The sequence below is a fragment of the Scomber japonicus genome, chromosome 13, assembly GCF_027409825.1.
Source record: "Scomber japonicus isolate fScoJap1 chromosome 13, fScoJap1.pri, whole genome shotgun sequence".
Classification (NCBI taxonomy): domain Eukaryota; kingdom Metazoa; phylum Chordata; class Actinopteri; order Scombriformes; family Scombridae; genus Scomber; species Scomber japonicus.
In genome coordinates, this window is record NC_070590.1 from 12,542,122 (window position 1) to 12,569,540 (window position 27,419).

Genomic DNA, 27,419 nt, shown 5'->3' on the forward strand with positions numbered 1-27,419 from the left:
GTGTTTCCCAGACTCCCTCACCATTGTGGCCATTAATCCAGTCTTATAACTTGTGTTCAGTTTTCCTGCTGTCATTGTTCACTTCTCTGGTCTCTTGTTGTTGTGGTTTGCGTGTGAGGGTATTTGTCTGGACCGGTCACCCTCTGCCTCACCCTCCCTCCTTCCCTCTCTCCCCTCTGTACATTTTGTCACTGCCTGTCCCCTCCATCACTTCCACTTGAGCGCTCCCCTGTTTGGGAGCCTCTCTCGGTTCGCAGAGGGAAGAGGAGGGCTGGAAACCACACACACACACACACACACACACACACACACACACACACACACACCACAGATCAGAAGGCCCTTCATAAACACATGGAATCCCCCTTAATACTGTAGATTGAAAGGCTTTTGTGAGGTGGGTTTTGTGTATATGCAAAACGACCACCTAGGATCATCTTTGATTCAGGTTTTTCAGCTAGGCGACAGTTTTCAGCTGTCAGTCTGACTTACTAAGTGTTTATTTACTTCAGCATTTTTATATTTGTTGGTTAAAAACCCAAAAACCCAAGAGACAAAATCAGTTGATTCATAATGTGCACATTTCTTGCAGTTCTCCCCAGTGAGTTGATAAACTGGTTGGTTTGTCTTTGTTTCATTGGCAACATCGACCTTTATTTTAGCTTGACAGGAATGTAGCTTCATCTTGATGACAAAGTCGTGGCAAGACACACACATGATCAGAGAGTAACCTGTCATTAACTGGCAGGGGCGGGATAGCTGAGGAGGACAGCAATTAGTTTTACCACAGAGGACAATATGAGTACAATCTGCTTCACATTGCAGCTGCTATCACTGTAGACTATAAATGTTTCCCTGATCATCTGATTATGTTCACAGTCATAGTGCTTGTGTGGTGAAGTCAAAGTTTAATTTTTCCCAAATTGTTAGATTTTACAATTTATGGATAAAGCAAATTCCACAAGAATTATAAGGGGAAAGGTAAGGCTAGTCTTTACAGGCCACAGTGCTTTATAATAAGGCATTATCCGTCTGTCACATGACTAATCTGCCCATGTTTCTGTAGTTCAATATGGAATTCCTGACATTTTTTCATGTGTGCGCTGCAACGTGCGCCACCAACCTCAAGGCCCTTAATTAGAGGCCTTGTTGATGTAAAACGGCAGACAGACTCCTTCAACAGGTAGTTGACTGTACTGACCCACAAAGCCAAGATGTTGTAAACCTTGTGAGCCATGAAACCTGTAACTTGCATGGCAATTATTGTTTTAATGGTTTTCTTGCACCATAGTAGTGTTTGAGTAGAAAGTACAAAAAATTACCCTTTTTTTTACAAAACATGTAGCATTTAAACTATTTCTTTCATGTGTACAGTGTAGATGAGATATGGAGATGTTTTTATTTTCTGGGAGCAGAGTAGCTGTGTGTGAGTGGACACGCTAAGTCTACAATTTGACACAAACATGGGTGTTTGTGTTATACTGTCACGCCGTTGCAAAGCAGTCAAAATAGCTATGAATTGTGATGTTTGTGAAGACAACACAAAGTCATGTGATGTATTGAATACAAGTCATTCACTGAAAGTTTCTTTTACATTCTCAGTTACTGTTTAAACATATATTATCATATATCATGTGAATGCATTTCAGCCTTGAGCAGTTGTTTTCCACAGATCTACAGTATGACTGAGTTCTGAGCTAAGATTTCAGGCTGATAACATGTCTGTGCTGTGTTTTGTTTTTCCCCAGGAGCTTCTGAGCGGACTGTTTCAAGAGGCTTTGAATAAACAAAAAAGAAGCAGGAAAATGACCTAATTAGCCACCAGCGTGATGGACAACCTGGTGCAAATGTGTTGGTGGTGGTAATGTCCCCGGTTTCACCCACAAGGCAAACACATGCATCAGTGCATACACTTGTACGGCACATTTACAAACCCTGCCCTTCCCTTCCTGCCACTATCCACCCCAGTCCTCCATGGATTCCTACAACTTCCACTTTGAGAGAATGAGCAACGTGGACCTGCATCCTCTGAGCCTGCCCGTCAGCCGGCTCTCCCCAGCCAAGTCCAACAGCAGCATCGTCGACCAGTTTGCCCACCACCAACACGGCAAAGGAGACTCTGCCTACAGTTCCTTCTCTGGTGGGTCCACTGCCCCAGACTACCCTTCTCCCTTCCTGCCAGATGAGCTGCAGTCCAGCTCCTTCAGCCACTATGCTGATCTTAAGTATGTAAAGTCTATTTACCACCCCACCCAGGTTCTGCAGTCTGACTCAAAGACCATGGACCAGCTCTATCGCTCTGTGGAAGCTATCTCACAACAATATCGCAATAATGCCAGCAACAATGTAAACCACCACAACCACAATGGCAACGAAAATTACCATACCAATAACAAAGTACTCTCTAAACAAGAGGTGCCTTTGGGGGCTCCGTCCCAAGGTGCTTACCCTGCTGTCCATCCTCCTCCAGTCCCTGCACGCCTGGATAGTTTCATAGCCACAAAAAACTTGGAGAACAGCAGGGTCCACGAACATGGTACTGAATTTCAACCACAGCAGCCACAACAACAACCCAGACCCCACAATCGATCCCATCCACAGTCACATGGTCTGAATGCTCCGAGGACTGAGACTGCAAACCCAAAAACAGGCAACTCTGGCTTCAATTCTGAACCAGTGTATGCAGTTTGGAAGGGCTCTCAACTGCAAGAGCAGCAGCAGCATCAGGCCCAGCAGCCACCAGTGTACCGCCTTCACCTCCAGCCTCATGATCAGACCAGGGCACCATTGAACCCAGACTACCTTTTCATCACGGATAACAAAGCTGCCTCTGAGCAGCAGAAGTCAGCCAACATTTTAATCCGGTCACCTCCCCGAGGCACAAGCCAGCCTGAGCACCTGAAACCCAGACACTCATCAAACAGTGATGGATGCAATGGAGACTATCCTAACAAGCCCAGTGGTAGCACCGGACATTTTGAGGGTCAGCGCAAAAGGGTGCACTCAGCACATGATTGGCTTGGTTCAGAGCCAGCCCGAGCCACTAGCCCCTGGAATGCTAGTCAGAGCTTTATCAACAGCAGCATCCAGCATAAGGGTCAGTTCTACTTTGTCACAGGGGTGTGCAAGCAGTCTGAATCTGGTATGAGGACATACTCTGCATCTGTTTGTGGGTCTGACGCTGGTAGTGAGAGCTCCACTGTGATCGAGAGACACCGGCTTAGAGAAAGATGCCACAGTACGATGGATGATTTGTTTAGACCTCTCAAAGAGAGTTCTCCCTCCTCCAGTGATATGATACCAGATGGGAGGGAGGCTTTCACTTATGAGAACCAGAGTAAGGACCTAATCTCAAGGAGCCAGGATCAGGAGAATCACAAGCCATCGCTCTTGATGCAGTCCTCTCAAAGCTTTGAATCCTTAGAGGACATTGACATGATGCATAGTCGAGAGATTGGCCGCCACACCGCCAAAAACCCTATATTCTACTGTGGACCCGACAGAAACTGCCCCCCACATTCAAGCCAGACACAAACAAAGGAAGTAACATCATTGATCAGCAATGAACAGCCCAATCCCCACAAGAGAGAGGAGCAGGCAAAGAGAGGGAAAAGGCAGCCATTGGGGGATGTAGCCAGCGAGAGGATAAACAAAGAAACAACTCCACTTCTGTACCACCTCACTGGAGCCAGCAGGGCAGCATTAAAGCCAAAAAAGGATACTGATTTCAGTATAAAAGGCAAGGAAGCAGTCCCAAACAAAATGGGTCATGGAGATGTGGCTTTCAACGATAATGACAGACCTCCACAAGGTGACACGAGCAAGAACGATAGAGAGGCAGTGATCTCTGTTGCCTGTAACACCCTGGATGACTCATTTAAAAAGTACTACAAAGAGAAGCTGAAGGATGCCCAGTCTAAAGTCTTGAGGGAGACCTCATTTAAAAGGAAGGACCTGCAGCTGTCGTGGCCGCACCGAATCAGGCAAAAACCTGAGCTGCGGCCTACAGTGATTCACTCTTTCTCCTCATCACAGGACTCAGAGACTTCCACAGATACTCTCACCCCCTCTGTGACCTCTGAGGCGACGGAGAGGGGGAGTGTAAAGGAAGAAGTAAGGGAGAGTCAGAAGGAGATGGACAAAGAGACTGAAAAGGAAAAAGGGAGGCCCGCTAATGTAGCTCAGCCCCAGGTGGCACGCATCGGAGGCAGGAAGCGTTTGACCCAAGAACAGAAGAAGATGTGCTACTCTGAACCAGAAAAACTCAACCAGCTCGGTGGTGCCCCCAAACACTCTGCTTGCCGCTCCTTTGGCAACGAAAGTGACAGCCTGTTTGCAGTTGAGTGTGAGGGAGAGGAACATACGCAGCAAGGAGAGCAGGGGCTGGTTGCTGCACGGAGGAAGATGTTTGAGATGAGAGGTCGAGCCCTTTCAGCTTCTAGCGCCTCAAAGACAAACCTAAAAAATCTCCAACACAAGGCCCTGGTGGAGTACATGGAGCGCAAGACAGGTCAGAAAGTGGCTGAGCCCCAGCAACCAGTGCCTCACCTACCGCCTCCACCCAGACAGAGACACTCTCTGGGTGAGAAACCCTTTGACTGGGGTCCCAGACCTCTATCAGCATGTCCTGACGGCAAAAACACCAAGAAGAAACTCCACAGACCCCACTCTGCAGGACGCATCCTTGACTCCTCCACCAGCTCCATCAGGTACAAAGGAGTGAGAAAAGTAGTTTGATTCTGTTTTTGTGGTATGGTTGTAACATGTTAAGTATTGTATTTTCATTTTTACAAAACAGGTATGCCCAGTTCTTCTCAGTTCAGTCTTGCTCTGGCCAGTTGAGTCAACCCAGATGGAGGGAGAGCCAAGGTCCATCTCAGGGGAAGTCTGTGTCAGTGGAGAGTCTCTTAGACCAACCAGAACCACCTAATTTCTTCAGGAACAGATCCACTTCCACACCACATGCACTTGAGGTAATTTTTTCACTAAATGCTACAGTTCTGTGGTTTATTTAATTGGGTAAAGTTAGTGTTTATGAGCTTTAGATTGTAGGTATAGTAAATAAACTTTCCAGTAGAAAATGCATTTTTGTGCATCGCAAACCTAACCTTTACTCAAGCAATTTAAAGAAAAAATGTAATCAAAGAAAATAAGATGTTTTATCTGATGTCTAGTTGTTATAGTTTTTCACTCTCATTCCATATTATTTGCTATTGAATACAGAAGAAAATGTTTGTACAATATGAATTTAATTCATTCTCCTCTGTGTCTACAGGCGCAAGACTATGAGACAGATCCATTACCAGCTCATACTATGGAAACCAGGAGGTATGTAACAGTGCAGCAGACAAATTGGGACATTTTTATTGGGTTTTAGGTCAGGAGAGTCTTAGGTCAGTAATGTGTGCGCTGTGGCACAGACTATAAATCTTAGCTTGATTCATTGTGGCACTAGAAAGTCAACACCCACCTGCTCCAGCAAACCCACATTCCTTTCAAAAGATTTATGTATGAACTGTTAAACCAGAATCATTGAGTGACCCCTTTTTCAAAGAGTTGGCCTATTTCTTGAAACTATGCTGTTATTTGTAGAAATATCACATCATTATTGCCATTCTATGATGCATTTGCCCTCAAAGAAATTGCATATGAAAAGTGTAGCTTCAGCAGTTTTTGTTTTCATTCAGAGGCCAAGACTGTTTGGCCCAAACCAATCATCGTGTATATGAATTGCTTAGCTTAGGCTACACATTTTAATACTCAATGTCAATTTCAGTCCCCAGGAGAATGCGACTGAAGACCCTGTAGTAACATCAGTCCCTGAGAGCCAGCAGCGTGTCCGTGTGGTTGCACAGAGGGGAAAGTCCATGGAAGAGCTTGGGGCATCGAAGTTAACAAGACCATCAGCCATGAGTAAAAGTTCTGAGCAACTGGATCAACTGTGGAGGCATTCGAGTGGACCAGGAGGGCCAGATGGAGATAAGAGGAATGTTTCATTCTTTGCCCAAGTCAGAGAAGCCCAGGGACAGGAAAGAGGGAGTAAGAAACAATATGTGTTGGATCAAGCAGGAAAACAACCCGAGATCATTGGTCAGAAAAAGACCCAGGGACAAACACAAAACCATACTCAGAAAAAATCCCCGTTAAAGCACAACTCAGAACCAGCACTGGATAGTGTGGAGGATACTGGGCCTCTCACCACAGTAGGAACAAGGAATTCAAGTAGATCCACCTCTCCGGCCTCCCGCTCCTCGTCTCGGGCCAGGGTTCACTCTGCATCTCCTGGTTTCCATGGCTCCGTCACAAATGAGATCAGGTCTAGTAGGCCGCCCAGTGAGACTTCTTCTAATCCACCTTCCCCTAGAGGTCAAGAAACCAGTGAGAGGGAGATCAAATCCACATCGTCAGCCCCCATCCAGACAAAGCTTCCTTGTGAAAACAGGCTGAGCTCCAGGTAAGATTAGACACCAAAGCAATGCAACATATGTTTCCTCCTTGAAATTATTGGACTTATTGATAACAACTTCCATTCTTCACATTATAATTTGAATGTATCACATTTTCTTCACCTTACAATACTAAAACAAACTATTATGGGTATTTCTAAGTCTAAAAATACGATTTCAACCGTTGTGACTTGTAACCATAATTTGTTTATTCCAGTAGAGTCAGTACTTCCGTTTGTGTAACTGGATTGGAACGAGAGCAGTCAGTGGATGAACCGAGCAATGACGCTCCACCACTTGATTCAAACCAAGAAGTGTCTCTGAGCTGTGGTGTAACCACAGATCCATCGCTGTGGATACTCCCTCCAGATGAAGACATCAAAGAAGAAGTCCTAAATCTACCGCTGATAGACGACGTATTCGATGACGAGTCTTCAAGCTCAGCCCCTCCTGCGCAGACAAGCGAAACCTCTGTGTCTCCCTGCACCTCTGTCTCCGATGCAGACATCAGTCAGCAGGTGGAAGAGGAGAAAAATCCAGAAATGGAAGATGAGAAGTTGGGAGAAAACCAGGAGATGGAGGAGAGGGGAACACCAGAGGGAGAGACGGAGAGCTTGGACAGGCCTGTCGAGAGACCTCAGTGGGAGGAGCTTGTAAAAGCGGTTGTCAAGGCGGATCAATCACTGACCAGAGTACTGTACCCGCTGGCCAATCGTAAGACGGCACTGATGCTGATGGAGCAGCTGCTGTCAGAGGACACGCTGCTGATGGAGGAGCACTACAAGAAGAAACAGGAGCAGAGGGGCGCTGCAGAAAGGTGAAAATTAATGACCTGGAATATTACACCAGCTGTGGTAGTCACAAATAAAATCTCACTAACCGTGACATGAAATTTTACTGACCAACTGAGAGCAGTTTACTGCCTGAGTTAGAGGAGACAATGATGAATGTGTTTTCTTCACAGAAAATAGCTGTAAAATAATGGAAATAGGCTGAAGTGGAAGATATCTTAATACAGGAGAATACTTTCTTAATTCTTGTCTTTTCACCTTTCATGTGACTACATAATCTTGTATATACACCTTCCAAACTACTTAAGAGCTGACTCTAGCGTTGAGAACGCATTTAAAGTTAATTAATTAGGACTCCTAGTTTAATGTTTCCTCTATGAAACTTTATACTGTTTTCTAATGGCAAAAAAACTGGAGTCTACCAGTGCTGTGTTACCTAATATTGCATCACATGCACAGACACACCTGGCTATCTGCTGTCATTTCTGCCAGTGTAAGCACACTTCAGATACAGAAAGAATGTGGTTGAGTGTTTATGCTGTGTAAATAACAAGTGGGGCATTACTCAGAATATACTGGTAATGACACTGGCACAGCTGAGTCAAGAATTAAATTTGAGCAATTTTATCTTATATTGTGATAACAGGGACCAAGTCAGCTTGACCTAAACACCTCTTTTCTCTCTCAGCACGGAGACCGTCAAAGCGGCTGAACCAACTTCCTGTCCTTCTGCTCCTGACAACCTTAAAGCTCAGAGTCCAGAGCTGCAGAGCAAAGCTGATGTCACTGAGAAGAAGGTAATTATTAATTTATGCAAAACAGTGGACGTTTTCATCTGAGTACGTCCACTGTACGTCCACTGTACTGTTGAGCACTAAGTACTTAACAGTACAAATAATGAGCCACTGTAAGTAAGCTCCAACAAACAAGATGTGGTTAAAATGTATAACTTTGGTCACGTCTTACAGTGATGATTTTGGATTATGTCGTCTTTTGTTTTTTTAAGTAAATATGACAAGAAACCAGACAGGACAGCAGAGTAAAAAGACATTTCTGAGCTGTAATCTCCTTCTGTTTTTCCTCTTAACAGAAACTTGGTGGTGATTTCATATTAATACCATCTGGATGCTATTTGACCTTAAGTGGGCCCATTTCAGGCTCAGTCTCTTATCACATGATGTACTGCCTCTTATCAATATCTCCCACTTGTCTAATGTTTGGCTTAGCAAATAGTCTCCCCCATCTTCCTGACTGCCCTCAACATTCACTCTCATTACTGTTATCTACGTTAGCTTGCAAAAACCTTAAGTATTGATCATTGGAAAAATGGGATACTACTCAACACAGAGTTTGTCACTTTATGTGAAGGAAAGCGGGATAAAAATGTTAATGAATGGTAATCCACTTTCAATATCTTGTCCTTGGAAAAACGAATTTCTACCACCACTGTTTTTTACTGTAAATGCCTAAAATTTCTTCTCTACTTGAATTTACAGCGTCTGTTAGTGTCCTTCATTGAGGATCGTCTGCGTACACTTGAAGAAACACGTGGTGCCCTTCAAGCAGATATTCAGGAGAACATGTCCAGTGGTGAGGCGCTAGAGGTGCTGGTCCAAGAGCTCTGTCTTCCCGTGGAGCTGGAAAGGTACAACCTGTTCATTGGAGACCTGGAGAGGGTGGTCAGCCTGCTTTTATGCCTCTCTGCCCGGCTGGCCAGGGTCCAGAACGCCCTGAGCACAGTGGACCAGCATACGGACGCTGAGGAGAAGGTGAGGAAACTTTTCTGACAAAGTGGTGTTAAATGTAATCAGTACTGTGGACTACTATCCTCCAGACAGCCTTTGTTTTCCAATTACTTCAGCTTGCAAAGACGTGAAACTTACCCTGAATGAGTACTTCACTGCAATTAAGAATTTATTGCATCTTTTGTTTTTGACAAAGTTGAATAATTATCTGGTAATAATGCAGTTGCCAGCAGGTTGTAAGTGCATTTAATGAGCCTATAAAATCTAAGAGTTCTGAAGCCAAAAATCCTGCAAGGACTATTATGGCAGAAATATCCTTACATACTCTATTATTTTAGAGCCATGTCTCCCATACACCTGTAGTGAGTGCTGCTATTGTGAATGAACCTGAGGCACACTCTTAATGGGGTTAAAGATCAACTGAATCAGTTAAATAAGATTTGATAAAAAATCTATAGATGTATTCTTCTCCACCTCCATGTGTTCACATCCTTTTCCGGGGGAGGGGGATTATGTCATAAGACCAGAACAGATCTCATGATTCACTGCAGCTTGAGTAGAGCTTCTGGCCAAAATGACTACCATGAGTGTTAGCAGTGCATGGCTGCTCCCATGCCCTCAGCTATACTCTCATTCTGTTTACTTAAGAACAGCAAACACAACTGCTTGGGAAAAGTTGAAGGACAGTTTCAATGGAGTCAAGGTTTCTCATTGTGTGGAATTCAAAAAATGTAGTTTGGTTTGTCTTTTTTTTAATTGCCGATTTTTGGCTCATCTGTATTTGAATCTAATGATTAGTGAGGCTATTGTAGATAATATTTGATAAACAGCAGCTTGATATCACTGCACTTTAAGAATGTGTTTTCACATGGTTTGTAATAATTACTCAAATTTTCTCAAGCTGCATTAGAGCATTTATTAGGAATTGTTTAGTGTCACAGGATCTGACTCAAGCCTCTGTGCTCTGCTTTGTTTCCCCCCTCTGAATATCCTGTTTGATTATGTGTTGCAGTATTTTCAGCATGAATTTATGTTTGCATGGATGCATTAGACATCTAGATTTATTGCTGAAAGGGCCCTTTGTGAGTTTGTCCATCTGTAAAAGCCTGGCTCAACGTGCTGCACACTGAGGGCTGTGGTGGAAGCTCATTTGTTTTCCTGCTGTTATCAGCAACACTGGTATTTACACTGACTCACCGAAACTCCAGCCCAGTTTCGATGACATTTGTATCTACCCTGCCCTCTGTTGACATAAGGAAACACTGCAACTCCTGTCGTGTGGCTGTTAGAAATGGTTTAACTATTACATATTCAGCATATTGACATGGTAAACGTAAAATATAACCACAAAATATGACATTCGTGGTTAAAAGTAAATCCTGTGGACATGATTAATTTTCACATTTCCTATTAGAAGCCTTATGAAGCTTTCATTGGATATTTTGGACCAGGTTCAGATTTCAAAACCAGGCCTGACATATGTCTTCAACTTGATTATGTAAGATGAGGAGACATAATCTATGATCAGCAGCAGGTATAATATATTATCTACACCCTCTCTCCTCTGTACTCAGCAATCTCTGGACAGTCGCCATCGTCTGCTGTGCAAACAGAGGGAGGATGCCAAAGATCTGAAGGATAACCTGGACAGGAGAGAGAACCTGGTTTCCACATTCCTGTCGCGTCAGCTGTCTGCTGAGCAGCTGCAGGACTACCGGCGCTTCGTACAGACCAAGGCCTCGCTACTCATTCGGCAGAAGGACCTGGAGGAGAAGCAGAGGCTGGCAGAGGAGCAGCTGGAGGCCCTTTCTAACAGCCTCGATCTTTGAGGAAAGGAGAGCTAAGAAAAAGCAATGATGGATTCTTCATTTTTCTTGACTTGCCTTAAAAAAAAAAAAAAAAAACACGTAGAGTTTTGACTGTACTTTTCTGGCTCAGTGTGCCACCTAGAGCCACAGGACATGAATGCTAAGTGGTCCAGCTGATATCTTACTGTCAAGACTTTGGGCTTTTGTCCTTTTAGGTTATACATGAGGAGAGCTGTAAAGACTGTTGAGACTTAAGCTCCTTGCCTATCTGTCATCTATAAAGCAGGTTTGTTTTCAAGCCAGGGTGCCCAAAAAAGCTCACCCAAACTCCGCCCAACGCCATTCTTCATCAGCACAGTCTGCATCTAAAGACTTGTACATGTTTCCTTTGACTTCAAACAGACCACTGAACTGTTTTCTGTGTGCCTTGACATTGGTGTTGCTGTGGAACCGTTAGAGATGCTGTGTGGAAACTTTGTGTCCCCTGCTAGCAATTCAGCAACTGTCCTTCACTTTTCTTTAAGTTTGTAGTGCTACAGCCCTTTATCTGCACCTGTGGAAACCTATTATAAGCTTTAAGATTGTATTTTGACCAGTGAGAAGGCTCTGGTGAAAGCGAGTAGCCTGAAAGAGGGGCGGTGTACTGTATTATATCCGTAAAATGTACAATAGATGTAGTAGATTTAATCTTTTTCTTTTTTTAAATGTACTTATTTTTAAATGTGTTTCAATTAAGGCACTAAAAACCAAAAAAGGTGAATGAAAAAAAGCACTTTGTAATGATACATAAATGCACATTTCTTCAAATCAGATTTGTTTTCAAAATCATGTTTTTTTCAATTTCAAGTGAAAGCCTTACTCCATCCCGTTAAACAATGTTTCTGTTTCATTTCTTTTTGTTTGTTTTTGTCTGTGATTTTGAATAGGAATGTGGAAAAAAAGTTTTTTTTATAAAGCACATCCAGGAACACTGATTGTGTACAGATAAGTTTCCAGCTAGTTTCATAATTACGTCTTGATTATTTCATGCTGGAGCAGTTCCTCATACGGAAGTGCCCAACCTCTTAAAACCAGATTATAAATAACAATTATATCAGAGTATTTTTCTCCCCCCATCGTCCCTTTGTCACAGAAGTGACACGTGATACTTGAAATGCTTTTTTTTTTAAAGAGGAAAGTCCACAAACTTCACTTCAGGTGTCTTAAACTAATTTTATATGATCTACCTCCACATGTAGCCCCTTTTGACACACATAACCTTTAAATGTATTGACATATACACAGTAATAGCCCTCAATCACATATAATGAAAACAAACATATAAGGATCTCATCTTTTAAAACTGCGTCTTTGTATCTTCATTTATATGTCGTAGCTTTTATAGCTGTATTAATTTGAACATATTTTTCCTTTTCAAGAGCGATGTGAGCTGTTGCCCTACATCAGAATATGTGCTGTGTGTGTGTGTGTGTGTATGCTTGAAGTTATGTATGTCTTAATTTTGTGTGTGTGTGTAGAGATTAGTTGCTGAACAAAAAGACAGAACTCCTCTTGGTGTTTGCTGTGTTAGTTTTCCAACAAAAGTCCTATGAAAACTTCATGAAATGATCAAAATGTTATCGTCCCTCAGGAAATGACCTGTTTGGCTGTATTGGAAAAACAAACTTATCCGTATGAATGAATCCGTGAATGTGATGGCTGTTTTGTATATGATATTTATGTAACAGTGATCACAAAGAGGAAAAGCATCATTAGCAGCCTGTTCACACAAAAAGAATAATTTATTCACAAACTCAAAATGTCAAAGAAGTGGACAAAGTAGTAGCAGTAAGTTACTACAAACTGTTTTTTTCCCCCCGGGAAATGGAAACAATTCCATGCTGAAAGATATTTCCACGTTTTTGCTAAACAGTTAAACATTTCTCTGGAGATTTACAGCTCTGTCTGTTTCAGTTTGCTAAACAAATGTGTGTTTGTTTTGGCCTTAGTGCTGAAGCAGGGCTGAAGGGTTTGAGGGACTCTCATGTTGTTCCCTGCAGCCTGCTGGAATTCCTAAAGTATGCAACGTTTTGGAAAAAGAAAGACGGGGGTAGAAAAAGAGGAAAAAGTGAGAAAATTGTTCCCACAGAGGAGCAGCACATGGACAAATTCCCACATTAATTCTTACTCTGTGTGTGTGTGTGTGTGTGCATGCGCCCGTCTGTGTGTGTGTGTGTGTGCATACAACAAACATTTGACAACTTCCTAAATCATTTCTCATTTCTGTCATCAATCAGTCAAAATAGTGTTTGGTTGTGGTTGCAGGAAAGGGGCCTGCTTGCGGAGTAGGATTATATTTGTTTAGTTGGGGATTTTCTTTCAAATACTCGAGGCTTGTGTGACATTGATAGGAACAGAATCATTTTAAAGCCAAGAAGGAAGGACATATTTCAGTCCTCGCTGGTGGAATGACAGCAGTCATTTCTAGGCCCACTTTCTTTTTATTCTGCTATATTTCTCGTCTGTCTTCTGTTAAGAGTTTGAGCAGGTTTTTTTTTTTTTTTTTGTGCCTGTTTGGAGTTGCACATTCCATGATGTTTGTAATATTGTGAATAAATTAAGCTCTCCCTCTCTTTGCTGTGTGCCACATTTTTTTCAGTTGTCAAAATCAGAAACCAGGAGTAATACATGCATCCAACCCAAACAATAAGAGTTAATACTGGAGCATCAAATCAAGTGTAACAACAGAGAGACTATACATAGAACTACAAATATAGGCTACATTCAATATTTATGGGAAGAGAAGCATATGTTTGGTGCTGCTATTGCAATATTCAAGCAGTGAGAACAGTGAAGATTGGATATTTTGTCATATAAATTTATGAAATTCAGTTCTTTACTGTCATGTTTTGGCTTTCCTCTACTAAAAGCCTTCTGTTTCTTCAGTGGTGAAGGCTTTCCTGGTTTAGTTGTTCCTCTCAGCTCGTCTTTGCCCCCTACAGGCAAATCAACACACTGCATCAAAGAGTCCAATAATTTACCATCACTTCACTTAACCATCTTGGAAGCAGGAATACTGGTACATCAATTTCTTCACACTACATTTTCAGATTAAACTGTCTTGAAGCCTGATTGTCCAAAAGAAAAATTAAAAGGGGGGTGATGATTTGCTGTTGGAAAAGGAGAAATGTGCCTCTCATTTTAAAGAATGGATGGAAATGACACAAAACTGGGTCATCTCTTTGTTTTTTGTTTTTGTGAACTGGATTGTGTGAGTGATAAAACTGAATATCAGGAATAGTCCCTTTAGCGTTTCACATAGTATGAAATACACACTATATGCTAGAAAATATAGTACAACATGTTGTCATATAATTAAATTCTGCACTACACCAATACAGTCTCATATATTCAGTGCTGACATGTTTCATCAAAAATGAAATCATGTGTTAGTATATTCAAAGAATTGGGGATATAATCCTAAAAATTACACTAATTCTTGATTGGTTTTAAAGGAATAGTCAGGGATTTTGGGAAAAACACTTATGTGCTCTCTTGCCAACATTTAGATGATGCTTGTACATTCAATATGAATCTAGCTTCAGCCACCATCTAGTGCGTGCTATTCTTTCTTTTTAAAGAAAAAGGCTAGCTTATTCCCCCTGCCTCCACTCTTTATGCTAACCTAAGCTATCTGACTGCTGCTCCAGCTTCACATTGAACGCACAAATACAAGAGTGGTATCGAGCTTCATATCATATAATTCTCATCAAGATGGCATGAGAGTATATTTCCTGACATGTCTGACTATTCCTTTAAGAAAAACTACAGATTTGGGGGCTCAGAATTAGTCTATTATATACATTTTCACCAGCCAGTTCTTGTCTACTTTTTGGCCTATCTGTCTTTGTCCCCTCGGCTTCAGTGGACTGCCATCCAGTTTGTTTGTCAGCAACAACAAATGTGTTACAAAAGGCAAAGAATGAACAGAGAGAAAAAATGGATTTCACATTGGCAAGTGGCAGAGCAAACCCCAGGAGGACAACAAGAGACACAACCAAGAGCACTTTACTGTGTTAAGTTAAAACACTTTTTAATCAGATTCCCAGTGAAGGCAGCAGGGACATAAAACACAACTTAGGGAATTCTAAACAAGCGAGATCTTTGTCAGACACTAATTGCATGGTAATTTGGTTTAGCATCGTTACAAGGACAGTGTAAGTGCTGGAGTGTTTGGGTGCACACTCAAGGCAACAAACAGGAGGGAACAGGATGGCCTGAACACTGCAGCAGCCGTCCTGTCACAGCGCCGGATAATGAGGAGCTTCAGCCACATGATAATCACTCACTGTGTCCTTCTATCTCAACACTGATGCAGAGGAAAACAAATAAATGATTAATTATATGTAAACTCCAGTCAGGAAGCAACATTAAATCGACATCTACACCTCAAAGGGGTAAAAAGTATACTTTTTTTTTAATGGCTTCACGCTAACAAATAACTGTGTTAAATTGATTGTAATATGCAGTGCCTCCAGGAGGTTAGGAGGGTTGTTTTTTCCAAGACTGATGACTCAGTGATTACTCTACCAGGTGCTCAGGTTAGTGGCTTCAAAGCTCACTTTTCAATTTGAACTCTGTACTCTCCGCCCGCAGGAATTTCAGCACACCTCCAGCCTCTGACAGTTATTACACTGACCAAACCTTGTTGTCAAGCCAAAAAAGCTAATGGTGAATCTACAGGCTGCACTGGTGTTATATCATTATGATTTATAGGCAGCTCACTACAGGGGATGTTTCTGTTCTCAACTCAACTCAACTCAACTTTATTTATAAAGCACTTTAAAACAACCACAGCTGAAACAAAGTGCTGTACATAAATACAAACAACACAGGAAACGTAAAACAATTAACAGGAAATAAATACTAAGATAATTGTTTATTGTTTTTAAAACAAATATTAAAAACAATAAAACAATAATTAAAATAAACCATAAAACCATAAAACACTAAAACAGGAGCAGAGTCTCATGCACGGTTGAAAGCCAAGGAATAGAAATGGGTTTTAAGACAAGTTTTAAAAACAGACAGTGAGGAGGCTTGTCTAATATTTAAAGGAAGCTCATTCCATAATTTAGGAGCAGCTACAGAAAATGCTCTATCCCCTCTGAGCTTCCGCTTTGACCTCGGTACCTCAAGGAGCTGTTGGACAAAGCTTTGACGAAGCTAATTTAAACTGTATTTGACACACACAGGGGAGCAACAGTTTGTACTGAAAATGTATTTGAGACCATATACCTGGCTGTCCCCTGGCTTCAATTAGTGACAGATCCGAAAAATCTGCAAGTTCAAGTGGACTTCAGAGGACTTTACGGGTTTACGTCTTCATCACAATATGGCTGGTCAAAAGTGCTAATTTTGTTGTATGGACATGACATGACATGACATGACAGATTTACAGTGGATTGTGTCCAAAACTTGAGTAAGACAAGTGCAATCATTTAGCACTCACAAGTGTTGATAAAAGTCACTTATCACCTGAAAATGAAGAGCTCAACATTTTGGGGAAATATGCATATTCTCGCTCAGAGTTGGAGCAGCATTCAGCATTAAAAAAAATGTCAAACTATTCCATTAGTCTGATACAACATATAGTGGTATTGGAAATATTCTTGATTGCTTTACCTCCACCACTGTAAAACAATGTTGCCATAAAGTAGACTTTTACCTAAGTTTTTTTGTGGACTTTAATCCACCACATTACAGATAATTTACTGTTAGGTCACCTTTGAGTATTTAATGACTGTAGTTTAGCATTTAATTTTTACTTTGCTGGCTTTTAAATGCATGTGGAATAAATGATTTCAGCCACCCAACATTGTGGACAGATAATAGCATCAACACATGAACGCATGAACGGACCGATTTCAATCTTCACTTTGATATTTAAGTACAATTCACTGGTCACACTTCTATATTTTCATTTTAACAAACACTTAACTGTACAACAACTTTTCTTAACAGTGTAATTTAACATTGTGGTATATTGTCACTTCTTTTATCTGAAAGATTTGAGGCCTTTTACACATTTCTGGTTGTATTTCCTGACCTTCTGTCAGCCCTTTGCTTTGCAGTGGCAGCAGCAGCAGCAGCAGCAGCAGCATAAGACATTTGCCTAATAAAACCCTTCTGGCTTGGAGATGAGACACTGTCATGATGCAAAGACAATGTACACTGCTGGGTAAGCTGAGGGAGACAACCTGAGGCGGGGACAGGGGAACAGCGGGAGGATGAGGCTGACCACATGGGATGCAGATCATCTCTAAACACTATTTCTTCTTCTTTGATTCTTTTATGTCCCAAACAATCTGCAACCTAAGATCATCTTGACACTCTCAAAGCCTTCCCCCTATTCGTCTTTTGTTGACACACAGTCATACACATGAACACAGCTCTGTTTTCATTTGCTGTGACTTGTCTTCATGTTGCTGCTCAGCGTGCCAGGGACAGCGATACCATTTAATACACACTTTCAGCCACACACACACACACACACACACACATGCAAACACACTCTCTGCCCCAGTCAGCTGTTTATCAGGTTGAATCACAGCTGTCTCAACAAGCCAGAAGGTGGATCCACACCACATTTCAGATAAGCTTAGGCATGTACAGAGATTGTAATGATTTATGGAGCACCTGCAAACATCTTTATTGACACACCCTTTACTTTTTTGTAGTAAAATATGTTGTAATCCAGTGATTCATTATTAATCTGCTATAAAATTCACTTCAGAGGGACAAATATTTCAGAATTTTTTATTTATTGACATATTTAGTTGCCGCTAGAGGTGTCAATTCCCCCCTAAGTCAACACAACCTCACAATTTAGTTGAGAGCAGGTTTTCCTTTAGACTTACAGGAGGACGGCCTTAGTGCTCTTACTCAGAAATGAGCAGAGGAAAACAGGTCAAGTCTTGATCCCTCTCTAACAGAGTTTCTTTGTTTTTGGATTCCTGATAGTTCTGATTCTTTTTGTTTTGTCTTTGTTTAAATCAAAAATTAATTAAGAAGGATTATTTGGAAGAAAACAATTTAAGTTATCCATAAAAGGATGAATGCAAACATTGTGAAAGGACAATAAGAATAGTGGGATATCTGATTTGATCCTTATGTTAGCATGCACTCCTTTTAAAATGTTATTAATTTATGAGAATATGTGTCACAAATAACACAAATAACTGAACTGAAATACTTTAGTGGAAAACAAAAATGTGTCTTAATTATGAAAAATGGAAATTAATAACAAATAATGGAACTTTATTATAAATTAAACAATATAATGTTCAATTAAGCTCTGTTTTAATTTTAGAATTTGACTCTCTCTTTCAGCTGAGGCCCAGACAGACGGACTGAAGAGACGCTACCTTCAGGAGGCTACAGACGGTGAGTAAGAAGACAACTCAGCACCTACTGAGACATTTTCTGACTCACGGCTGTAAACGATACCTTAAGAAACAGGTAACATGTCCAACTAAACCACTACGAAACTCAGAGTCAATAAACCAGGGTGTTTTACCTGATGACATCATCAATTCAAATCTTCACTATTTCATTTCCCATTTTTTGAAGGAGACATCTGTTTTTCCAGATGTTGCCTTTAGTCTCTAGAATCACTTGAATAGCACTGCTTGATTTTCCCTTTGACCCCACAATCAAACTACCTGTTATATCTAATAAGAATAATAATTTATGTCAGAAGATTTAGGTTTAAAGATTAAGCAGTGTTTTTGTCATTGCTGAAGAAGGCCTAAAATGAGTTGGTGTGATTTTCAAGACATAAAAACATCTGATAGGAGTCTGTTTCTGAAGGTGTTGCTGACGTCATCTCGTTCCTCACTGGGGTCATCGCTGTGGGAGAACAATCCCGGCCTCTGCTTGTTCTTCTTCTTGTGGGCTGTCAAGTGTGGCTGGAAGAGACGGCTTATTGTATGCAGGCCCTTGGTGAGATCCGGGAACAGTTCCAGCTCATCTTTCTCTGGCAGGGCCGTATCCTGAGCCTGCTGGACTTTGGGTTCACCAAGCATCTCTCTCACACTCCCACAAACACCGTTGTGCAGATAGTGGTAGGCTTTCTTCCCGCAGTTGTCCCTGATGGTTACATCTGCCCCGTACTCCCCCACCAGCATGGTCAGGATGTACTCCTGGTCGTGCAATGCCGCGATGTGCAAGGGAGTGTATCCGCCGTATGTTTTTGCGTTAATGTCAATGTCAACCCCTCCTTTCTTGGCTACGTCCATAATCTTCACAAGCATTTCACTCTTTCCACACTTGGCAGCCCAGTGCAGAGCAGTGAACCCTGACATGAAGTCTCTCTTGTCTGCTAGCTGGTTGTCTCTCAGCAGCAGCCCGTAAACCTGGCTCCAGTGCCCTGCTGCACACTTGACCAGCCATTCATGCTCTGACTGCTCCAGGGGAACCATGGAGGGGACCCTTGTCTCATTGGGTTCTTCTGACGCCTTGGTGCTCTTCACTGACCGCCTCAGCTGGGGAGAGCTCACAGTGCTGACCGTCTCCACTGAAGGCGGCCCCCTTTTGTTCCTGAAGGCATCTACTTTTGGACTTTCAGGAGGCTCATCCGGGTCCCCTTTAAGTTTTTGGATCTCAACCCTGGTGGTGGGTGGCATTCTCAAAGGCAAGGCGTATGGTTTACTCTGGTGGCTGGTGGAGGGTGAGTTGAAGCGCATTGCACCCTTTCTTGACCAAGTGTCTGTATTTGTGTCCTGACGTTGGATCTCAAAATTCAGCGTTCTTTTAACCTTAATATCTGTACTTTTGCTCCTCTGCAATGCCAGCTGAATAGCAGAAAGTATTTCTGTGGGATTTTCACAACTTTCACTTGCCTGTTCTTGATCCGCTTCAGAAACAGATGGGCTCCCCTTTTCTGCATCCTCAGAGCTCTCAGCCCCCTCTGTGCGCGCAGGTGGGCGCTGCTGCTCACCTGCCGTCGGGATGTCTTCATTTCCCGTCATTCCAACAGGGCTGCCCTCAGTCTGGACTCCTTCCAGCGAATTCTGATACTGTTTCTTTACAACAACATACCGGACACCGTCGATTTCTTTGACGAAGGCGATTTTGTTGACGATGGTCTTAAAAAGGTGCCTGTTCCGTTGTCTTTCCTCGGGATCGTCGCACTCTAATGAATCTTTGAATTTCTCCACAATGTCCGCTTTCTTTACTTTGCCCCCCTCAGCAATCAGCACAGATAAGACGGATTGTTGTGTCAGCACCATTTTAAAAACTGTGTTAAAAGATACAACTTCTAATAACACCGCGCAGGATCCTGCCGCACCTTTGTTCTGGTGTCAGCACGCAGCCCTTACCTGGCGGCGCGCTGCTCTCCACCCTACAATGATCCTCTTTCCGGGGACTGTGCAAACGTGGACACAATTTGAATAATATATTCAGACCTGATCAGTAAAGTGGCTGTTCTCAAAAACACTTATTAGATGCCAAAAGTGCATCCAGCAGCAGTTTATTCTGTCACAGACAAACATGAATGACTAGAGATTCTGGTAATCCTGGATAAAAACTAACCTATTTAGTTATTTAGAGGCTGGATGTTAATAAGGGTTAGGGTTATGATTTGAAGACATAATTCACATTGCATTCATTTGCATATACAAAGCAGGGTTATTAGAGCTCACATGAAGAGTTATATAAGATGTATATATGGTTTGTTTATTTGCATTCTGCGGCTTGTGTGTGTGTGTGTGTGAGAGAGAGAGAGAGAGAGAGAGAGAGAGAGAGAGAGTGTGTGTGTGTGTGTGTGTGTGAGAGAGAGAGAGAGAGAGAGAGAGAGAGAGAGAGAGAGAGCGAGCTGTCACCTAGGCTACTAACAATTGTGGTCACAATTTTTTAATGGACAATTTTAAGAGATTTAAAATAATAATAACTCTCTAACTCAAAGCTTTAGTATTGGTTAAAACCCCTATGCATCAGGGACAGAGCTAGAAGGTGGTTTATAGGGCTGCCTGAATGTTTTCTCAAGAAAAAAAAGTAACTTTTTCTGAACAGTGACATCAACCAGCTGCTGACCTAATCTAAGTGAGTTTTTAACAATTGTTTCTTTAGAGCGAAACTTCTGAAGACATTTCAGTTGAGGCGTGTTACAGAGTGAAATAAAAAATGGACAGTATTTTTTGTTTTCCTAAGTCCTTATTGTTTTTTCTATGTGCATTATGTTTGGAAAATTATTCATGAGGGTCACAAGAAAATGTGCTACTATTACTACTAATGTTTACAGTAGTCACTATAAATACTGTATTGTATTTATTCCTTAGAGACAATTAGTAGCAACAATAATATGGCTTGCTCTGAGTGGCTGGTGTCACATTCTTGTTAAACTAAACTAGTGACCTCATTACTTCATTTAAATAACAATGCACTGAAATCGACACACCAACAGCAGAGTAGGTTACACATTGAAGTGATGATGGGGTAGTTTAACACTGACACAAATACTTCCTCACTCGCCCTGTCGCTCTGCGGTGCTGCTCGCTCCTGTCCTGGCTTGCAGTGTGTACAGCGTGACATTCCTGGACTGAATGGGAGCTCCTCACAAGTGGCCATATTGTAACGTATCTGTCCTGGACAAAGATGTCACCTTCACGCCAAGATAGTTCACACCCTGCTCTAACGTCAACCGTCAGAAAACCCCGAAAAAATCTTTCAAGACGACTTTTAAAACACTCAAAATTCAGAATATATTATTTTAAAGTGTATTCGATACACTTTAAAATAATTAATACAAACGGAATATGATTAAAATAAATTAAATGTTTTGTTAAATAAATGACACCAGCACAATGCGCATGTGCAAGACAAGTCAAATCACCAATCTGTGAATTTGGCTAACGTTATCTATACCACACTTCATTTACTTATCTTTTAGCTAAATCAATGAAGACTTTTTTAACTTTTAATTTAATCCCAGCCGAAGTCGAAACGAAGTAAAGGAAATGCTCCAGCCTTTCCGAAGCGAAGCAGGCGCGAAAGTAGCAGTGAACTATCTTGTCCTTGAGCTCGTCAGTCAGTCAGTAGCCTCCGTCACCTCACCTCCCCTCATCTCCCCTCCCTCCCTCCCTGCACAGCTTGCAGCTCCTCTCCGTCTTCTGTCCCTCTCTTCCTATCTCTGTCAAGCTCGGCTCAGTTAGTAGTTTAGCAGGCCAGCACGGAGAGACGAGGGCTGCTCCCTTTCGCCCCTTCTCAGTCTGCTCAGCACACCAACCAAACACCACACATTCCGCACCATGGCTGCCACCGACGTTGACGTATTTTCGGTGAGTAAACGCCACGACGGTCGTAATTTAACCACCCTTTTTCCTCTCGCCCTCTCTCTGTGTTTGTGTGTTATGGAAGTAAAAACATTGCAAGTGCAGCCACGGGAATACTTAGTGGTTATGTGTGTGTGTGTGTGTGTGTGAGAGTGAGGGAGGGAGGGAGGGGGGTATGTTAGCTATGAAGCCTCCCCCGCTTTTGGAGCCTTAAAATGTGGACTCACATTTGAGATGTGGAAGTGATTTCTTAAAGACACAAAATGAAGATGACGTTGCTTTTTGGTGACTGATTATTTCTTTATTGTCGTGGGTCTGTAACGTTTTTTTTATTTAGCGGTGGCGTTTCCACCCATGTTTGCGTTGGTGAACATATGGGTGGGTGTGGGGGGTAAGGGGTAGTAGTGAATGGCACTATTACACCACAGTAGAAGTGGCAGTAAACACAACACATTTAGGAAGGTGAGTCTTAATTGATCACATCACTGCTACTGGACTACACAAGATTATAACCTCTGTTAGCTAGCTAGCAGATTAAAGCACCACAAAGTAGAAGATGGTCGCAATTGTGTAGCAGGGACACGCTTGAAATCCTTATAAAAGGTGTATAAAAAAAGAAAGAAGTGTTCCTTTATTGGTTTCAACTGCTACACTGTTATGAATTAGCGGTCATCACTGACTATTAGTAAGTCCAAACTATGTGCTGTCATGTGGTTTCATTTTTAGCTTCCTGTTCAGAGATGTAAAATTAAACTTGTGGTTCACTTTTCTTGACTCACAATGTGATATTTACAGCTAAGGCTAAGGTCTGTTTTGCCAGCTAGATGCTTTGGCTCCATTGCTTATGGCCTGTACTTCTCTATTCTCATATCACAGTTGTAGGTTGGGCTTTTTTTAAGTTGTTGGATGAATTAGATGAGAGGAATGCATCCTAGGCTATTGTCATAGTGGCAAACCCATGGCTATAAGTCAGGTGTGACCCTGCAGGTACAGCTTAGAGAAAACAATACAGTATTATAATCCACTCTTTATGTCAGAGTTTATCATGAAGACTTGACGCAGAAAGGAATATGACAATGCAGAAACAATATGTGTAGTGACAAGACAAATGCACAGGAGGGAATTTAAAGAGAGTGATTAACTTTTCAGCAGATGCCTGAAGAGATTCTTTGCTGTGGTGAATTGAACAGTAAGCAGCACAGAGTTGCAAGGATAAAGAGATTAAGAGCACACTCCGGGGGCCACTCCTACCACTTATTGGTGTAAGACACGTCTGTGAAGAATGGATAGGATCCAAAGAGAAGTAAAGACCTTTCAGAGGATATTGCACACTAGGCATTTCACAAGTTTTATAGGAAGGTGTCCAAAAGAGTAGTGGTCCAGGTTGCAGAAGATATTGTCGACTGGAAATTTTTCTTAAACGTCTCTTTTTGAAAAACAAAATTGGAGGGGGGGTTGATTAATGAGAAAAATACGTAGAACGCAGTAAAACAGGCCAGTGTGCTGCCTGCCTGACTTCCTGTCTAACTTTCTGAACTAAGTGAGACCATATTGAACAAACTGACGTGCTTGCTTGGCAGTTTTTGGAAAGGGGGACGCTGTTAATTATGTGCAGCTATTGATAGGGATGTTTGGTCGGTTGCATTGTTGGCACACGTCAATCCTGTCCAATGGAGACCATCGCTTAGGGATACCTTTCTAGGCCACAGTCACATGAGGTGATCAATCTGATCCAACTAACCCAACAATTGTTTTCACTCATTGATTTGCACTAGAGTGAGCGTAGCATATACACACAAAGAGATGCAGTTCATTTAAATGGTTATGTAATGAAATGGCCTACAATGTATTTACCATGCTTACTGACCCCGAAGAGTTTCTCCCGTGAGGCCTGCATGCATCATGAAATTAGCTTCATCAAGTGCTTAAAGGAAAGAGACGTGGAATGTGGCATTATGGGGGCAAGTTGCTCGCACTGTAAAGCTGCAGCTTGCGTGTTTGTGCAAACAGTGACGTTAACTTGTGAATACATTGTCGACATATGTGCTGCCAGATTTACAGATTTATGTAGTGAATTCATACAATTTGTGTTCATTTTAAACATGTTCTAGGATTTAAAGGACCAGTGTGTAAGATTTAGGGGCATTTGTTGTTGGAAATGGTAGAAATTGGATATTATATTCATAAGTATGATTTAAGTCATGTGAAAATGAGAATCGTTGTGTATTGGTGGAAATATTGGTAGAAATTGGATTTAATATTCATAAGTATGTTTTAAGTTGTGTATAATTCTGCACCCTTTATATCTACATAAGGAGGGAGTCCTTTTAACAAGCCCGCCATGATACACTGCCATAATTCTTCAGTAAGTGAGAACAGACAAGCCAAACTCTGACTTTAGAGAGGATCGTTCACGTTTTTTGCAGGTTTCATTTTACTTTAAGTTATTTTATGCTCCCTTATTTGTAATCTGCAGCCTCACTGCTCAATGCCGATAATCCCTACAGACTGGTCCTTTTATAAAACACCTTTGTTCAAACCTCAGCCGGCATCTTCAGCTGTATGTTGTTCAGGTCAGATTGCAAGTGGGAGTGCACACTGTTGTGTGTAATATGTGACATAGGCTGTATATAGAACATACAGCCCAGAGCTGCCTGAAGCCGAGCGTGTCCAATTCAGTGTTGTGGATGAATAATGACAGCAGAGGTGATGAGTCAATATCCATCTATAGAATAGGTCTGACTTTCTGGACGTGGTTTACAATCTAAAATTGTGATGCATTAATATTGAAATAGCTTTCCAAATAATGTTGGCATAAGCTGAATGGAAATTTCATGCATGCTTGTTTCGATGTTGTAACGTCATCGCGAATGAAGGAAGGAAAGTTGAAAATAAAATGTAGTCCACACTGAGGTTAGAGAGAACCCGTAGGTCACATTTGATTGAGAGACTCCATCAGCAGTGGCAGGCGTTGTTGAAAGTTTGGCTCTACGGTTCAAAGGGTCCTAATTCGAATGTTTTATTTGCTTCACATGGGGATATGGATGTTGTTTTTCACCAGTGTGGACAATAAGAAGGCTCCACACAGTCACATTTTTTCCTGATCTTCTTGGCCACATGAATATTTGGATTGTGAGCTACGCAACTTGCACGAGACTTGTATGTGACTACTCAGATCCAGAAATCCAGTCCGTCTTGGCTGCCCCCCCCCCACCCCCCGGACTTAGCTGAGCCAGCGCTGCCAGGCAGGACAGTGCCACAAGGCAGAAAGTAAAACAAAGGAACGCTGATTTATCTGATGGTCTTTTACTATAAAACACCACAAATTCAGCTGGTAGTGACGTCTGTAAATGTCAACGAGGAAAGCTGAGCAGGTTTCCTCAAGTCAGAACTGACTGATCAGTCCTGTCTCCAATGTGCAATAATAAGTCATCATGCATAAACTATGTTTTATCTTGTATTTTACACTTTACCTCCTTGATATTGTCTTTACCATTAGAAGTCACGCAGAACTGGTCTAGACCTTGAAACAGGAGTACTTTATTATTTACTTTACACTTTATCAGCATGTCTGGTAGATTTTAGATGCATGGATGTTTAACCTGTAATCAGTAAAGAAAAGGCAAATGTTTTAGCCTTGTGTGTTTTTTCGCTCAGTTCAGTGACAGTGAGGGGGAAAAAATGCTCTGTAAAGACGAGTGTACTGTACATCTGTCTCGTAAAATAGTTCCTGTCTCCTGTCCCGTCTTTCCTGTTTAGATGAGTGATGAGGCCGAGCAATTGTTGTGCCTGAGTGCGAGACAAGAGGGAGAGCGAGAGTACAGATAAGGTTTAAGAAAAAAAGTGTTAATGTCCGTGCTTGAGGTTTCATGTTGTATATGTCATCCAAATGTCAACCATCAACATTTTTTTTTTACCACATCCTTGTGAGCACAAGTGGCAGCAGGAGAAGAATTGCACTATTGCAGCACACCATGGGTGAAATATGTAGGTGTGGTTAGAGCTGACGACACTGCAAAAAATATCTTCTTCCCAAATATGTTAATAGTTTGATGAGTTAACATTCGCAGGACGGGATGGGCACTCCTTTTTTCATTATGAAACTCTTTCAGATGTCACTGTAGAGGACATCTACGTGCTACATTAGCACAAATCTACACTGCTGTTATTGGACAGGAAGCACCAGTTACCTCATCGAAAGTCAAAGAGGACTTTTTTGTGTGTGTGAGATTGACATTGAGGTTTTAATGTGACCTCCGCCCCTCACACATGCTAAAGTGAATTAGGCCGACAGCGTCTCCAGAAGCCCCTGAAAAGGACATCTGCTCTTGACACCAAATAAAGTGTTTGCAGTACTATCAGGCTTAAAACTTCACGAGTTGCTGATCACTCACAACACACAAATGTGATGAGTCATCACTAAAAAAACCACCATTAGTTCGCAGATATATGTCATTAGTTTCATTTGATGGGAGCGTAAGGTTCATTTTTATGTTTTGAACCCCAGGTTAGACGTGTGACTGTCAGCTTAGCTCCAGTCCTCCTGATTTCACTGTCAACTGAAGTCAAATAGACAAGTCCATGTTATTTGTCAAAAATGCCATGTGATGCGTTCAAAGACGTAAAAGTAAATCACTTATTACAAATATGGAGTACCACCTAGCAGCTGATCTTTCCCCCTTTTCCAACTTAAATTTAAAAACACAACATTTAAAGCAAATCTGTTCTCTACCTCAAGTCATTGTGAATATTATATATATATATAAGCCTTTTTATAGCCCTTCCCTCAGTCTACCCCTCCACCGTGTGTGTGTGTGTGTGTGTGTGTGTGTGTGTGTGTGTGTGTGTGTGTGTGTGTGTGTGTGTGTGTGTGTGTGTGTGTGTGTGTGTGTGTGTGTGTGTGTGTGTGTGTGTGTGTGTGTGTGTGTGTGTCTCAGTCTGTCAGTTTGCTGCTGTCTGTCAGCTGACGGCTCACTGACGCAGACTCAAAGCTTCAAACCCAAATCGGACACAATTCAGGAGGGGATGGAGGCAAGAAGGAAGCTGAGGAGGGGATAGATGGACGGCGGGGGGGCTTCAGCTCTTTCTGGTTATATTTGGTTAAGGTTATATTTAAATGTCTTTTAGTGACGTGTTAGATGCTTTTAACAGATCCTGCTTTCAGTGTTTGTTAATGTTTGATCTACGTCACATATATTTATTTAACCTTTTCAGAAACTTGTGTGGAGTTTTGTAGCAACTGATGTCGAGTGTCGTATGAGATTACTTGCATGCTGACAGGATATTCACTTATTTTTTGTGGTGCTTGTTTCTG

General features: G+C 41.8%; 3 protein-coding genes across 5 annotated transcripts in view; 2 read left to right on the forward strand and 1 right to left on the reverse strand.

Annotated features, from left to right (window-relative positions):
- The window catches only part of shroom1 (shroom family member 1), a 29,769-nt gene extending 17,656 nt beyond the window's left edge, over positions 1–12,113 (forward strand). The window contains exons 2-9 of one of the 2 annotated variants that reach the window (XM_053331666.1): positions 1,749–4,709; positions 4,799–4,973; positions 5,276–5,328; positions 5,777–6,454; positions 6,664–7,263; positions 7,926–8,034; positions 8,734–9,006; positions 10,557–12,113. In XM_053331666.1, the coding sequence (XP_053187641.1) occupies positions 1,975–4,709; positions 4,799–4,973; positions 5,276–5,328; positions 5,777–6,454; positions 6,664–7,263; positions 7,926–8,034; positions 8,734–9,006; positions 10,557–10,811 (4,878 nt within the window). In that variant the 5' untranslated portion in view covers positions 1,749–1,974 and the 3' untranslated portion in view covers positions 10,812–12,113. The remainder of the gene's footprint in view (positions 1–1,748; positions 4,710–4,798; positions 4,974–5,275; positions 5,329–5,776; positions 6,455–6,663; positions 7,264–7,925; positions 8,035–8,733; positions 9,007–10,556) is intronic. The other variant, XM_053331667.1, reaches the window with a different exon arrangement.
- A 6,488-nt stretch (positions 12,114–18,601) lies between these two features.
- LOC128370870 (ankyrin repeat domain-containing protein SOWAHA-like) lies at positions 18,602–20,075 on the reverse strand. The gene is made up of 2 exons (XM_053331053.1): positions 19,533–20,075; positions 18,602–19,490 (listed from the first exon to the last, which is right to left on the reverse strand). Exons 1-2 carry the CDS (start codon positions 20,060–20,062, stop codon positions 18,602–18,604), a joined length of 1,419 nt encoding a protein of 472 aa, XP_053187028.1. The 5' UTR covers positions 20,063–20,075.
- Positions 20,076–21,937: 1,862 nt separating this feature from the next.
- septin8a (septin 8a) overlaps positions 21,938–27,419 on the forward strand; it is a 34,161-nt gene continuing 28,679 nt past the window's right edge. The window contains exon 1 of one of the 2 annotated variants that reach the window (XM_053331672.1): positions 21,938–22,111. In XM_053331672.1, the coding sequence (XP_053187647.1) occupies positions 22,082–22,111 (30 nt within the window). In that variant the 5' untranslated portion in view covers positions 21,938–22,081. The remainder of the gene's footprint in view (positions 22,112–27,419) is intronic. The other variant, XM_053331671.1, reaches the window with a different exon arrangement.